Genomic DNA, 13,333 nt, shown 5'->3' with positions numbered 1-13,333 from the left:
TCCCTCAACCTCTTGTTCCCCTTACCAATTGCAAAAAATCTACCTCCCTATTTTCTATTATCTTGCTTTTAATATTATTTACACTCTGGACTTCTCTGTGATATTTAAGCTTATCTATCAGATTTGTTTTACTTAAAATTATGCTATCAAGTTGAATCCATTTTCCTATTAATGACTCCATCTATATCTCCAAGTTTTACTCACCTACCCTTTGCTATGACAGTTTAGTGCTCCACTGTGTATAAATACCACGTTTTCTTTCTGTAGTCATCTGTCCATGGACATACAGGCCACTTCCGATATTTAACTATTGTAAATTCCGCTACTATAAACATGAGTATGAATGCATTACTTTGGTGCTTTTGGGAAGAGATCTAGAAAAAGAATAGCTGTGTCCATTTCTAATTTTTAGTTTTAATTTTTGAAAAATCTCCATGCTGACTGTTACAGTATTTGTGCTATAATACATTTCCACCAACAATACAGAAAGGTTACTTTTCTTCTGTGTCTCATTGACATCTTGAATTCTATAAAATAGCCACTTGTTTTATTAGGTTTTATTTTTGTTTTTGAGATAGGGTCTGAATATTGAGTGCAGGCTGGATGTGAACTCACTATAGCCCAGGCTGGCCTGGAATTTGAGCAGACCTATGTGCTACCACAACGAGCTAATCGCTATTCTTTCTGGAATAAGATAGAATCTCAGTGGTGTTTTAATTTCTATTCCTCAAATGGCCAGAGATGTTGGACAACTGTTTTCACATATTTTTCACATATTCATTGACCATTTGTGCTTCTTCTGACAAGTGTCTTTTCATTTCAGTTGTCCATCTTTTAATTTGGTCTTTTATATTGAAAAACTTATTTTTATGAGTTACTTCAATACTATACATATTAGTGTTCTGTCTAAGGAACAGCCAGCACAAATTTTTCTACATCCTGTTGGTTGCTTCATTTTCATGATTGTTTCCTTTGCTGTGCAGAAGCTTTCGTATGACTATTTTGATAATATTAGTTCTTGTTCTAAAATAGCAAGAGTATTTTCCATTATCAAATGTCTTTTTGATTTCTTTTTATAGAGTTTTATATTTTTCATTATAGAAGTCAGTCACTTCTGATATTAGATTAATTCATAAATGTGTGTGTGTGAAACAGAGAGAGAGAGAGAGAGAGAGAGAGAGAGAGAGAGAGAGAGACTATTATAAATGGTGTTGTTTTCCTAATTTCTGACTCATTGAGTTCATTATTGGTTTCCAAGAATGTTAAAAAATTTTGTGTGTTGATTTTGTATCCTCCTACAGTACTGAATTTGGTTATTGATTCTAGGCATCTTTTGGTGGAATTTTTGAGGCTCTCTATATAAAGATCGTGGGAGTTCGCACAGTTTAGCCCTTTGGTTCCTGTGTGCCTCCCTTTTATCCTTTCTCCTGCCTGACTGCTCTGGCTCCACTACTACATCACCACTCCTGTGGAGCGCAGTGCCTGTAATGGGCACTATGATAACAACAGTGGTGGAGGAAGCTATTAAAATAATGTACAGGGTAAGCAAAGCCAAAGTTTCTATTATACATAGTTACAAGTCCAGAGCTGTCTACATGGAGAATGCTGTTTCTAGTAAATACAACTTTTTTTCTACACTCCCTTAGTTGTTGAACTGTCCACAGACTAAGAGCTGTTTTTGGCACATTGCATATATTAAATCAGATCTGACAGTAAGTATCCATAACACTTCTCAAGAATTCTCCAATGCTCTCTACTGCCATAATCTTGCAATATGTGAGTATTTTAAATATCATTCAGTGTATGTGGACATCCTTGCTAAACTATAAATCTTTGAAGTACATGTTAATTTATGTGTCAGTGATCCATTTTACTTTCAGTATGACATATTTGAAACTAGAATCTGATTTCTTTCCCTGAATTTCTATTTCTCATAGATAATAAATAAAATATTTATATAAGTGCCAATGATCCATTTTACTTTCAATATGACATATTTGAAAATGGAATCCTGATTTCTTCCCCCAAATTTCTATTTCTAACAGATAATAAATAAAATATTAAGTCTTGAGGCTAATATTTTTGTCATAAGTTAGTTGTGAGTTGAATCAGCAAGACTTGTACATTCCATTCAAATATAGTCTCATAGAATATCAATAAGGCAAAGAAAAGTATTCTTAAAATCATACTAACACACTGAAGGAAGAAATTGAAGATGTTCTCAGAAAATGGAAAGACATCCCATGTTCATGGATAGAAAGAACAAACATTGTGAAAATGGCCATTCTCCCAAAACTGTTATACAGATTCAATGCAATCCCAATAAAAATACCATCAACATACCTCATAGATCTAGAGAAATCACTCCTAAGGTTCATCTGGAACCAGAAGAGACCTAGAATATCAAAGGCAATTCTAAGCAACAAAGGCAAGGCAGGAGGCATCACAATCCCTGACTTGAAGTTATGCTACAAAGCAACAGTAGTAAAATCAACATGGTACTGGAATCAAAACAGAGCAGAGAATCAATGGAATAGATTAGAAGATACAAACACACTCAACCACCTTATCTTCAATAAAGGAGCCAAGCAGGTTCATTGGAAAAATGACAGTCTTTTTAATAAATGGTGTTGGAAAAACTGGCTCTCCATTTGCCGAAAACTAAAACTCGACCCAAGCCTATCACCGCGTACTAAATTAAAATCTAAATGGATCAAAGATCTAAATATTAAAACAGAAACACTAAATCTATTGGAAGACAAATTAGGTAGAAACCTTGAAGACAGGGGTAGGTAGAGAATTCATGAAGAGGACTCAAACTGCACAGGAAATACTTCCCAGAATCAATAACTGGGACCACCTCTTATTAAAAAGTTTCTGTAAGTCAAAAAAAAAAAATCTCCAGCATAGTGAAAAGAAAACCCACAAATTGGGAAAAGATCCCAGTTTACTCCCCCTCAGACAAAGGACTTTTGTCTAAAACATACAAAGAATTTAAAAAATCAGACCCCCAAAATTCAAAGACCCAATCCAAAAATGGGCATCTGAGATGAATACACACTTCTCAGAGGAAGAAATACAAATGGCAAATAAATACATGAAAAAAATGTTCATCATCATTGGTTATTAGGGAAATGCAAATTAAAACCACACTGATATTCCATCTCACTCCTGAAAGGATGGCCAGGGTCAAGAAAACCAACAACAACAAGTGCTGGAGAGGCTGTGGGGAAAAAGGAACTCTCCTACACTGTTGGTGGGAGTGTAGACTGGTACAACCTTTGTGGAAGTCAGTTTGGAGATTTCTCAAAAAGCTGGGATTGAAGTTCTATTTGTTCCAGCTATTCCACTTCTAGGCATCTTCCCAGAAGAACTGAAAGCATCATACCACAGTGATATATGCGCACCTATGTTTATAGCAGCACAATTTGTAATTTCCAGATCTTGGAAACAACCCAAATGTCCATCAACTGAGGAATGGATAAAAAAGCTGTAGTATTTCTATACAATGGAGTACTACTCAGCTATAAAGGAGGATCATATTGAGGTATTTATCAATAAATGGGTGCAGGTTGAATCCATACTCATAAGTGAACTAAATCAAACTTCCATCTGTGAACACCGAATAGTTTCCCTAGTGTAGGAAATGATTCAAATATATAAAAGTACGTGATAACCATGTGGCCTTGAAGCCTTATAAAATTTTCACTCATTAATTGGAATGGCTTTATTCTGGGCTATTTGATATTATGGCCTGTGATGCAATGAACAGCTACTTTGAAGAAAATAAGACATCATAATAGCTAGTGTTGATTTAATACCATCTTGTCTTAAAGCTGCACCAAACTATGGCTCTTCTGTCTCCATTGATTTTATCATGTTGTAACTTGCTAGATTCTATCGTATGTGGTAGTATAAACAAAATTGTTATAGGCAAAGAGATAATATAGAAACCATTGATCATTTTTTGTGTTAGCTGGTTCTAAATACTCTACAATGCTTTCATCCATTTGAATGGTTTTACACAGCCTTGATATGTTTGATGCTATAGCATATGAAGTTATATTCAAATATTTCAAAGAAAAAGACACTATGGTAATTACTATTAAGTCAGGTTATTTGGTGGTGAAGCACTAGGTTGCTGAAAGTGTCATGCTTTAACCTGTATTGTTATGTTGTTATGCACCCTTTTATCTCATCCTCTCCCTTATTCATTAAAAAATTATTTAATTTTTTAAATTCCTTTTTTAAACTAAGGGGAAAAATAAAAAATCTAGCAGGATATATTATAGTAACTTTTTAAATTTCCTTTCAACTTGAAGTCCTGTAATACCCCTGTTATCTTGTTTTGACTGAATAGGGTCTATTCTGCTCTGTATGAAAGTATCAAATATAAGAGTATAGGCAACTACTATAAAGGCAGTAAGATTCACTATGATTTCATTTTGGTTTGACTATTATCCTCTTTTAGGTGCTGTAAGACTTACAACGTTTAGGTTTTATTGGTCTTATTCTCTACTGTTATGTTTAACTCTATAATACCTAAAGAGATAGACAATTCGTCTTAAGGATACAAGAGGCATTACGGTAACCATTGTTGATAACCTTGTACTCTGTTTTTACATCATGTGCCATGTCTATCCTTGGTTTTGACTGACAGCTTTGTTTTATCATGCTTGATTTTATTCTCTTACAAAAAAAAAGTAATAAGATCTAAGGGAGCAATAAAACCCAAAATGTGTAAATTTTGTTGTAATAAAGAGAGGGAAAGAAAAGTGCCCTGAAGGATACAACTGCAAGGGTGTTTAGGTGTGTTGCATAGAAGACCATATTAATAGTTTGGATTCGATTACTGAACACAACTGCTTGCAGTCTCACTGTTTGAATGTTCGCTTTGTGTGCTTTGATCCTGTGATCTGAAACACCGTTTCTAAGATGATAGCGAGTAATCTATTAACTGGTAATAGCATCCTGTTCTTTGTTTTTTTGCTTTTCTGTAGTTCTGAATTACTTGTGCCCTTACACTGTTTTGTTTTGTTCTGTTTTTTTCCCCCTCTTTTTCCTTTTAAAAAATATTTTAAAAAATCATACTTATTGTAAGGTACCATTGAGTCCACCCAAATTCAAGCCCATGCGGGTGTTATCCTTGTTTCTGCTACATGATCCTAGTGTCAAGTAATTGCTTTTATCTTTTCCCTTGTGCAAAGAATTTTGTGCTGTAATATGACTGGATTTGAAGTCAGACTCCACCACATGCGTTTCTGTGCTTTAGTTTTTTACCTCTAGGTCTTAAGAGATTTATTTGTAAGCCTAAGAACTGAAGAGATTATAATGCACTCCCTGTAGTCACCTTGTATTACTTGAAATAAAACCAACCTAAGCCCTAAATTAAGTGAGAACATCCAGCCAACTTTTGACTGATCCCGTATAGTGATTTTGATTCTACTTAAAATTTATTCAACAGTATTTTCTTTCTTTAAAAAATCAATTTTTCCCTTTGTTTCATGTTCTATTTTATATTGCCTTATCTTTGGAGCAATGCAGGATTCTTTATCTCCTTATAAGTCTAAATTCATTACTTTTAAAATGTGTGATAGAGCATACATGTATCACCTTTATTATCATTCTACTCCATGGAAAACATTCAACAAATGTTAGATACCATTTATTCTATTATCATTATTATAATTATAATCATTTTCATTACTAATGTCATTCTAAAGTGTTTTTGTAATGGTTCAGTGATTATGAAAGCACTCAGCATGGTAATTGTCAAGTGAACAGGACACCCCTTCTTCCCTTATGGTAGATTTAAGGTCCAGAAATGACCAAACAAGATAGAAGGCTTATAATTGGCAAAGTGTTCGGGAGAATCTGAAGCAGAGATGCAAATTTGGGTTTAGAAACATAGGCAGCAGTATTTAAGACTGGAATAGGGGCAGACCTTGAGCCTGGGAAGGGGGAAATTGAGGAGCTATGGTGTGTTTTAAGTTTAGGTTTCTAGGACGCTTGTTGGGTGGAAACCTATATTAAGAGGCCATAAGGGGAAAATTTTAGGTCAACAATAATCAGTCATGGTAAGTAGAAAATAATTTTGTTTTCCTGCCTTTCCATGTTCATCCCTTCACTTTAACACATTTTGTCATTCTCTTGTGTATGACAATTAAAAAATACTGTGATTGTGTCAAGAGAAAAAATATTGATAGGCTAGGTGTTTGGAGAAGCAGATATAATTTCTGTAGTTAAAGAAAAGTGAAAGAAAAGAAGCTGAAGGCAACCATTAATTTAGTTTATTCATGTAAATTTTTTTTAAAAAACCCAAAATATAGACCCTCTGGTGTTTTAATACAGAAAACATATTATCATGAAGTATTATCCTACACTTCTCAAAAGTCAATCATTTCAAAAATGAGTTTAATTTTATGATTATCTTTTGTATTCATTTTGCAATGTAAATTCATAATATATAATTTTATTTTAGGGGTTACCTGCAAGTCGTGTGAGGTACAGAGTAGACGATGTACAGTTTCCTTACCCTGCCAGTATTTTTGATGTAGAAGAAGATTCTGGAAGAGTAATAACTCGTGTCAATCTTAATGAAGAGCCTACAACAATTTTTAAGGTCAGTGTGTCATTTTGTTTATGGTGTTATTTAACATTCAGAGTTAAGGTTTGATTGACATTTTGGCTTAGTGTGTGTAACTTTTTCGCAATTTTTCCTATTTTCAATTTTTTAAAAGTAAAAATCATGATTTCCTATAAAACAAACTTAGAAAAAGTAAGTTAAGTAAAAAGAAAAATAATCAATTGGTACATTAAATCTTTAAGATGACAAGATGTTACCATTGATCTCTATTCTCATGAAGATATTCCATGCAGATATAAGTATGCAAAAGTGTGTTTTCAAATAGCATAAGTTTGATTTTCTAATTCAATAATATATTGCTCATACCAACATATAACATGAGTAGCACTGTTATTTTAATGCATTCATTATTTCCCACTCTATGGGAATAACATTATGACTTTCTGTTTAATCTAACAACTTGTTGGATAAAAAGCTTAGTAACGATTTTTTTCTAAAAGTAAAATCTGCCTTTGTGAAACTCCTTGTACCTCTGTTATTTGTTGATTGCTATTTTTTTCTTTAAGATATATACCCACAAGCAGAGTTGCTGAATCAAGTTTATGTACTTTTGAAGTTTTATATGTCTAGAAATTTTTAAAAAGTACTCCCTACAATTTCCAACTTTCAAAAGGTTCCCATTTTCCTAATCCCACTAAACATTGGATATTTTATTTTTTAGTATTGTGTTACCTACCAAAGAAATATTTATAACTACTTGATTCTTCTTAAATTTTACTCTTCTTTACTTTCTCATGAAGTAATACATTTTATGTCTTTTGTTTTCATATATTGTATAATTTGAGATAATTTTATAACAGTTCCCAAAATAATGCCTGTTTCTACATACAAAAAAATTGAAAAATGCCATCTATTACACCTAGTAATACATTTAATTACACATTTGAGCATTTTTATTTCTTACAGTTGTTTAAAATAATTTTTGTTACTATAAATAAAACTCTTGAAAAATACACTAGGGAAATATCTTTTAGAGTTAAACGAATATCATGTTTTATATCTCACATGATCTTGTCACTGTTTGGAATAACTGTTCTGCTTATCAACTGTTATTAAGCAAAAAGTTAACATGTAGCTATTGAGATAATCTTTGTATAGGTTTCCATTATCTGGATTGAATAACTTGTTTAGTTAAACCTAGATCAGCTAAACTGCAGCTTCCAAAAGAATATACACTCCATGGAAGCTCATAATTTTGACAATATTTAAAATGTTTGAATATAAACATTAGAATTATTTTTAGTATTATATATATTGTTAAATAAAATGATTAATTATAAAGGCAATTGCAGCTCCTAAATGGTAGATAGCTGTCAGGTTGTGAGAACAAATCTTTTCTTTAGTTTGTATCATTGGCGTAATTTCCATTTAACTGTATGAACTTTTTTATAGTTTTATACAGTTTGCTTTAAAAGACTGAATAACAAAGTATGTTAAACTGTAAAGACTTTCACTTCTATTCTCTAGTATGAAGTACTTCCACCCGTCAATCGTGAAGACAATTAATTCACTGGAAAAATTAACTTATTTTTGTAAGCAAGCTAATTAGCTTTTTCCTACTGATTTTGACTGAATTTAATATAGTTTAAATAAGAATGTTGGTACTATAAAAGAATGTCTTTACTGCAGAGAGCAGAGAAATTGTAGAAGTATTCGTACCTGGAGAGATATTCATGTTTTATTGGTACATTTTTCTCTTTCTGATAATTTAGTAACTTCTTTGAATATTTTTTCTGGCAAATAAGATAACAACACCTACATGGCTGGATTACTGTGTAAAGATTGTAGCACATTCCGTCATAATGTCTGCCACCTCCTTGCTGGGCACAGACTGCCTAATGATTAATATCATATAGATTCAAGTGATGCTTTTATGTTCTGTGTGTTTATAATCTTTAACATAAAGGTTTTTTTTTTTTTTTAAGTTGGTAGTTGTTGCTTTTGATGATGGTGAGCCAGTGATGTCCAGCAGTGCCACAGTGAAAATTCTTGTACTGCATCCTGGAGAAATTCCACGCTTCACACAAGAGGAATATAGGTACTGATTCTTATTAGATTTTGAAATATGCAAGGTGTTTAGTAAATTGTTATGTGGCAGAGACTTTCAAAGTTGATATAATATGAATTTATTAATGACGTGGTTTTCCAATTCTATTTCAATATTTTGAACTTGGCTTAATGTGGGTACATGTGTGTGTGTGTGTATGTGTGTGTGTGTGTGTTTGTGTGACACTTGTTATCAAGCTCCATTTGTTCCAAATTTTTCATTGAACACAAAAAATTTCAAGAATTAAATGCACTTTTCCCATAACAAATAATGTAAAACCAAATAATGGGTCCTGATGCTTAAAAATTATACTTATAAATTCATTTTACCAGGACTTTAATAAATCTTTCAATGATTTCTTTCTTTAACTCTATTGTGATTGTCAGTTTTCCTCTTAGCTTACTGCTGGTGTTACTAACTTTCTGTGGGGCCACAGTTATGACATTTTACACAAATGAGATGCAAAAATGCAGTGACAAATATTCAGTACACCGACACAAGCACTGAATGTTGAATGGATGAGAACATCACTTAGATGAAGTGTCACCCTTTGTGTCTGTGACACGAGATGTGACTCATTCTCCACCAGTACAGATTTTCTCAAATCAGGTATTCATTGTGACTATTAAGCAAAATTAAGAATATCCAGCATATTTTTTTTCAAACACTGATATTGAAATAATGGTAAGTTTGAGCTTGGAGCTGTTCAATAAGTGAAGAACCAAGGTATCATTGCATGTTATATAACAGAGCCACATAATTTATATTTATTTCAGGTAGTGAGTTCAAAAATATAATAGCCTGGGTGATGTAAACAACAGAAATTCATTTTTTTACTCAGTTATGGTATCTGACAGGCAATAGTTCAGAAATGAGGTTTCAGCACGTGGTCAGTTTAGGTTCTTTTCCAGTCCACCCCTCAGCCAGCCTTTGGCTCTGTCCTAATATGATGTAAAATGAAAGGTCCTCTTGTCTGTTCTGATGAGGACGAGAGTCCCATGATGTATGTGCCATCTTCATAATCTCCTCTAAATCTAATTTTCTCCCACAGGCCTCATTTCCAAATGTGAACACACTGGTGATTAAGGGACATAAGCCTTGTTATTACATTGAGCAATCACCAATACTCATGCAATACAGCAGTTTGAATTTCATTTCATTTTCATAAAGTAACTACTCCCAAAGGCTCACAGCTTTGTACTGCAAGCAAATAACTGTGAAAAATATAACATACTATTACAACATGATAAAGACAAGGTCATGCTACCTAAGAAGCATGTTGAAGAGATCCTAAGTATGTTTAAATATATATATATATAATACATTTTTATGTTCTAATTTACAGACAAAGACAGGATTTACCAATCCGCATTAATGTGGATATATGTTCCCAGTTCAAAAATCAGTTTGTGTACAGAAGGGTAAATAAGAGGTATTGGAGTCTACATTGAATTCTGTAATCATTTTTAGTAGTTTAGTATACATAAAGACAAATTGGAAACAGCATAATATTGATACACGTGCATAAAAATGGAAGTTTCAGAGTATAGAGGATATAACATGTTTTAGAATTTCTATTTTATTTCACTATAGTTTCAATGAACTACCTATGTGTTCTTATTTCTTTTTATGTTTTTATCCTAACAAAAATAAAACCAAACCAAACCAAAAAGAATAAAGCTAATCAAAATAGAAGAGTGAAAAAATACAGGACTTCAAAACAAGATAATAAGAAACCAACAATAGCTACCATAAAACATTCCATTAGTTTCAACATAGCTGCCCACACCATCAGATACAGTAAAACTGAAATAGGACCAGACAGAATAAAACCAAACCTAACAAAACTACGAAAACAATACAGAAATTCAAAACAAGATAATAGAAAATTAACAATGGTTACCAATTTCCCTTTTTAAACATTTCCTCGTCTATAACTTTCATAATATTTATTGTATATTTTTGATTCTACTAAGTCCTTCAGTTCTTTACACTGCAAGATGACACAGTATTCACCCATATAAGTCTGGACCATTTCACCCATAAGCATGATCTCAAATTGCATCTATTTACCTACAAGGGCCTCAAGATTATCCTTCTTTATAGAGAGTAGTTTTCCACTCAATGAAAATACCATTTCTTTCTTAGCCATTCTGCAGTTAATGGGCAAGCTACTCCTGCTTTTTTTGTGGATTCTTGTTGCATGGAACATCATTTTTCTCTCCTTTGACTTTCCGTCTAGGAAATTCCTTTTCAGTTAAATGTTTCTTGTATACAGTATATTGACAAATCTTGTTTCTTGGTCCACTCTACCTGTGTGGTGAGTTGAGGCCATTTATGTTAACTGTTACACTGGCATGCATTGGCTATAATCTGCCATGCTCTCCTCCTGCTCTAGACCCCTCACTTTTCTCCTTCATTCAGTTGTCTGCCTTCTTTGGAAATTCTCTCCTGCTGCTACTCCTGGAACCATGGTCATCTTTCTCTGTCTAGAATATCTTTCAGCACTCTTTGTAGGGTTAGTTGGTGGTCACGAATTCCTTCAGTTGTTTTTATTATGGAGGTGTCTTATTTTTCCATCAATTTTGGAGGATAGTTTTGCAGGGTATGTCAGTCTGTTTCAGAAGTTGTTTTCTTCTGGATATGAAACATTTCATTGCAAGCTCTTCTTGACTTGATAATTTGTGTTGAAAAGTCTGCTGTGATTCTGATAGGTTTTCCTTTTACAGGTGTTCTGTTTTTTTGTTTCCTCTAATAGCCTTTAATATTCTGCTCTTGTACTGAATTTTAGAGATCTTAATTATTATATGTCTAGGTGTAGATTTCTTTTGGTTATAGGTAGTTGGACTTCTATATAGCTCACATACCTGCATGCCAGGTCCTTTCTCATGTTTGAGAAGTTTTCTGCTATTACTTTTGTTAATAGTCTTTTTCTGTCATTCGTGTTGGCCCTGCTTTTTTGCTGACAACTATCAATTTATTTCTTTCATCATCTTGCAGCCATTGAATTTTTATTTCCTGGTCCCTCATTATTTTTAAGGTATATTTTCTTTCCAATCAGTAGCTGCAGTCCTGCATTCAAGATCTCATAACTCATCTTCAGTATCTTTCAAATGGTTTTGCAGGCTGTTGAAGAGGTTTTTAACTTCCTGGATATCTCTTGGGATCTGTTTCTTACATTGTAATTCCTTTCTATTTTGTTTATCCACGGCTTCCATCATTTTCCTCTGCTCCTCTTTGTTATCTATGTCTTCTTTAGGTATGCTGAGTAATTCTTTCATTGTTTGTAATTTCTTCTTTTATCTGAGATATTATTTCTGATCTGATTACTCTTGCAGTCTCATGAAGTTGTTTCTTTACTTCAGTTGCGATCCTCTCAGAGATTTCAGGTGTGTGACTTCCATTTCCTTCCATGTCTCTATCTCCCACACTTGTTCTGTGGGGCTGAAAGTCTGAGATTGCCTTTCACTCCTTCGTCTTGACATTTTCCTGGGTTCCGCCAAACAAGCCAATTTCCAGGCACTTCCTGTGTTGGCTGCCCCTCTGCAGTGTAGGGGATTGAGCCAGGCACCTGGATTTCTCTGAACCCAGGTTCTCAGAGGAGCAGTGGGCATGCGACAGATTTTCTAGACTTGTGCAGCTACACCAAGGTTCCCTGAAAGCCAGGTTGCATAGTGGTGTGGCTGCTTTTCCTCTCAGCCTCTTTGGATACACTGGGACTCCTCCCGTGGTGTCAGGTACACAGGAGTGTGTTTGTGTGACTCTCCCACTCCACGCTGGCTGCCCATGCAAAGCAAGCGTCTCTGATGTTTTGTGGGCACACAGTCCATACCTGGCTATTTCCCCCTGCCCATGCTGGTTACCTGATGGAAGCAGGTGTCCAGATGGTGTCAAACATGCAGGGCAAGTCTGGATGTTTCTTCCTACTCATTCTGGATGCCTGCAAAAGGCAAGCCTTCTAATGGTGGGGGGCATGCAGGGGCAGTACTGGCAATTTCTCCATGCCCATGCTAGTTCTGTTTGTCTTAAATCAAGGAGTTGAAGGATAAGGTAAATGAGGGGTCCATTTTGAAATAATTACTGCAGAGAAGCAAGCAGTTTTCTTACTTTATAAAAAGCTATCTTTAAAATATTGTTGCTTAAATTTTAATGATGTAATATAATTACTCCACAACACATAAAAAGACCTTTGAGTTATAATGTGTATGCAAAACAAATAATAATTTTGGTCAATCTGCTTTAAAATGTTATTTACTCCTTTGTGTCATTATTTCCAGTTCCTTTATAACTGGTATGGTAGCCTATGGACTCTAATTTTGTATGAGACATATGGATTTCTGTGCTTGGAAAAAATTCTCAGAATTTGTTAATTTTGGTTTTCTCATGAACCAAGATAAGTATAAATTCACCTGGTGTTTCTCACTAACTTTATCACTGAATCTATTGCTAACCAAAATGCATTATCGTCTCATGTGGTTAAAAAATCCTTCCTAGTTTCAGTTCAACACAATTCATGTTTGTTCTCTAAAATTTCTTATATTGAATATAGGCCTTCTTTGGAAACCTTGTGTAAAAAGTAAGTGATGTAGTGAGTAATGAATCCCCTAAATGTTGCCCTGATCTTTTGGGGCTCTTATTTG

General features: G+C 33.9%; 1 protein-coding gene across 3 annotated transcripts in view; it reads left to right on the top strand.

Moving 5' to 3' along the window:
* The window catches only part of Pcdh15 (protocadherin related 15), a 1,472,709-nt gene that overhangs the window by 1,317,122 nt on the left and 142,254 nt on the right, over positions 1-13,333 (top strand). For all 3 annotated transcript variants that reach the window (XM_063239515.1, XM_063239513.1, XM_063239514.1), the window contains 2 exons: positions 6,482-6,622; positions 8,572-8,684. In XM_063239515.1, the coding sequence (XP_063095585.1) occupies positions 6,482-6,622; positions 8,572-8,684 (254 nt within the window). The remainder of the gene's footprint in view (positions 1-6,481; positions 6,623-8,571; positions 8,685-13,333) is intronic.

The sequence above is a fragment of the Cavia porcellus genome, unplaced genomic scaffold (genome assembly GCF_034190915.1).
Source record: "Cavia porcellus strain 051 isolate PalLab524CR breed Dunkin Hartley unplaced genomic scaffold, mCavPor4.1 scaffold_28, whole genome shotgun sequence".
NCBI lineage: Eukaryota > Metazoa > Chordata > Mammalia > Rodentia > Caviidae > Cavia > Cavia porcellus.
Note: the sequence above shows the minus strand (reverse complement) of the source record. Positions and strands in the feature narration are given on the sequence as shown.